General features: G+C 34.6%; 1 protein-coding gene across 1 annotated transcript in view; it reads right to left on the reverse strand.

The window, feature by feature from the left end:
* Window positions 1-512: 512 nt before the first annotated feature.
* LOC125035845 (conserved oligomeric Golgi complex subunit 2-like) overlaps window positions 513-3,284 on the reverse strand; it is a 9,911-nt gene continuing 7,139 nt past the window's right edge. The window contains exons 10-13 of the mRNA XM_047628129.1: window positions 2,705-2,972; window positions 1,786-2,068; window positions 1,495-1,675; window positions 513-1,360 (exon numbers count right to left, since the gene is read on the reverse strand). Of these exons, the coding sequence (XP_047484085.1) occupies window positions 1,265-1,360; window positions 1,495-1,675; window positions 1,786-2,068; window positions 2,705-2,972 (828 nt within the window). The 3' untranslated portion in view covers window positions 513-1,264. The remainder of the gene's footprint in view (window positions 1,361-1,494; window positions 1,676-1,785; window positions 2,069-2,704; window positions 2,973-3,284) is intronic.

Here is a 3,284-nt window from a genome sequence, read left to right on the forward strand (position 1 = left end):
CAGTCTCCATCTTCCAAGCCCCACCACCACTACGAGCTAGGGATTCGAAGGAGCTGTTCAATAGAGGGAGAAAGTTTACAAGAAAATTACCCATTGCTGCCCAGATGGCAATGATTTTTGTTTACTAATTGTGTTTATATATAGATGGAATCCACAAGTGCATAGACATCAAGGGGTCACTTAGTAGTTCTACTACTAAGTGACCGTTTACTCTTGTTCTTTATGTTTGTAAAAAAAAAAATATATATATATGCAACTAAACCTCAAAGAAAGGGGAAATAATATGAGGTCACAGAGACATGGTTGCTGAGCACTTGTAGAACTATCTATGTGCAATTCAAATTCATAAAACAGTAGGCAGTACATATAACCAGCAGCAATGGGTTAATCTAAAGAAAAGGGGTGCTTTCATTTTGAATATCTTGCATTACCTAAGTTTAATTTTCTTGGTATGTTGAGAACTAAAGGTAGTGCTGGTTACAGAAAAAAAAAGGCCAGAAAAAATTCAAGTCTTAAAGAAGCATTAGGAGAAAATATATATTTTAGAATACATAAAATGCAGCATTACCTCAAAACCAGAATGTTTTACACAAATAGTTGTCCACCTATTTTGTTTATTACATTCTCTTTTGCCTCTCTTTTCCTGTTATTGAACCACAGCTAAATATTTGGGAAGATCATGCATACAATTTACTGAAAGTTTATGCAATTTAAATTCTGGTGTTGTGAAGCATTAACACTATTTTATACATGGTTATATAATATAATATGAATAAATAATTTTTAATTAATTCCTCACATATCCTTCTGAATAATGGTGTGTTTCCACAGATACATATAATCTAGTTTTGACTTAATTTGCAAAAAGTTATATTATTAAAAAATATTTAAAGGGGGACATAATAAATCATATAACAATCATGCAACATAATGGTATATTGAAATTGCAATAGTTTCCACAGGACCCATTTGTCTCTCAGACTATAAGTACCTTTTTTTCCCCCAACTAATATATCATCTCAAGCTTTATGTAAAATAATCATTCAAATGGTTTAAGCATCTGTATCCAAGCATACTACAAAACAAATCTTCTCTGATATAACCAGTGCAAGAAAACACACACATCATTTCCAAGCTTATTTCAAAACAAATTCCAATCCATTCAATATTCTTAGTTCATTTCAACTATCACTAATATACTTTGCTATACAGAAGGACAGAAAAAATAAATATATACAGCTCTAAACATATATATCTATATATCCTATGGCACAAATTTGCCCTCTTTAGCATTTTGCACCATTGTCAGGAGGCTAACAAAGGAATCAACACTGTCCAGATCAATTGCAAGAGATTTCATCTGCAAAGGAAAAAACATGAGTTAAACAGTGTGTGCAACCATATAAAGATAATCACACTATATCATATAAATCTTATACATGAACATTATGCATTGACGAATGTATGAACAAAACAGATAAAAATTCCCTTTACCTGACTTCCGAAGAACTCAACATCAAGGCAGATTTGCATGCGAATTTTATCATCATCTGATAATCCCCCAGTGACCTCTGCGCCTCCCTGGGCTCCTCTATCCCTTGCACGTTTAAGACGTTTTAAGCTCTCCTCCATTTTGTGAACAGAGCTTAGAACATCATAAGTTAGAGTTTTGTATCTGGAAAAGTGAGATGATTTTGTATTAGTGCTATATCAAATCAATCTGCTCTTTCTCCTATTGCAATATTTATTCCAAACTTGGTCATATGTTTCACTGGAACAACTTACTGTTCACATGCAGTTGTGCAGACTCGTGTTAGCCAGTGAATCAGTATCTGAGAATCAACTTTTCCTATGGTTTCATTATTAAATGTGGTTAGAACTGATGCAACTGTTGCAATGTATGGCTGATGGGCTGTGGGAGGAACACGGTTTGTTCGACGGTACAATCTTGGTGTGTCTCCAACCTGTCTTAGAGAACTAGTTGCTGCTTCTACCAGTGACTGAACTATTACCTCACTTAGACCACTGATTAAAGATGTCAATTTAACACCCTGGTCAGACAATTCATCTGGAAAAAGAAAAGAAGAAAAAAAAGTTAAAATTGTTAACATAAGACTTTACATATCTCCAATCAAATACAAGATAATCTATACTCACAGCTCTAGTATTTATAGTAATAATCTATTTCAAAAACTATTATTTCATGGTGTGTCTACCACCTGATCTATATCATGATTTTGGCATGAAAACATAATTATCTTAATCTACAGTAAATTATATTTACATGCAGATGGATCTACAAGTGCTCAGTCTCCAATAGGTCAATTAGAAGGAATTACATAACCTCACATGATTTTCCATTCCTATAATTTTGGGGAAAATGTTTTTTTTCTAATGCTATTCATACTGATATGTTGTTATTGGAACTATGATTATCATGTTATTAAAATACTAATAGATATAAAAAAACATATGAATAAATAAAACATTCAGGAAGAGAGTAAGCAGGTGAAATAGGTTGAACTAGTAATTGATTCCTTGGTGATTAAGCTCTTGCAGAACCATCTATGTGTAAAGAAAATTGATTTCCAGACATGTCATGTATGTAAATGCCACCCCAGCATCAAATGGGTTTAAAGATGAACATGAATTTTAAGACATATGACTTTAAAGTACTGTTGTACATATCAATGGCTCTTCTTACCCTTGATAGCAGTCACTTTATCAGCAGGGAGGAAACACACTTTAGGTTCAATGGCCTGACTGTACAAGAGAGTCAACATCTGGGCTAGCTTCTGTATGTCATGAATCAGACATACTGCTGAATTTCTATCATAAGGCATGTGTGTTTGTTGCTTTTCTGCTGTTGCATCACCAGTCTTATCCCCTGCTATGTTAGACTGGTCATGAGATTTGGATGGTGAAGGTCCATATCCAGAAGGCCTGCTTGCCTGTACAGACGACTTTGAAGTCTGAAAATTTACAATTATGATTAAAGCCAAAGAGTCACAATAGTTTGCACTGATATTCACTGGAGGCAAATGCCTTACAACCAAAATCTTCCAGTACTAATTTGAGACAAAAAAGAAAAAGATGTGGTGAAGACTTGAAGACAAAGGGAACTGAGAGAGCTACCCTTATGAAAAAAGGAAAGAGAGAGAGAGAGAGAGAGAGAGAGAGAGAGAGAGAGAGAGAGAGAGAGAGAGAGAGAGAGAGAGAGAGAGAGAGAGAGAGAGAGAGAGAGAGAGAGAGAGAGAGAGAGAGAGAGAGAGAGAGAGAGAGAG

This window comes from Penaeus chinensis, chromosome 20 (assembly GCF_019202785.1).
Source record: "Penaeus chinensis breed Huanghai No. 1 chromosome 20, ASM1920278v2, whole genome shotgun sequence".
Lineage (NCBI taxonomy): Eukaryota > Metazoa > Arthropoda > Malacostraca > Decapoda > Penaeidae > Penaeus > Penaeus chinensis.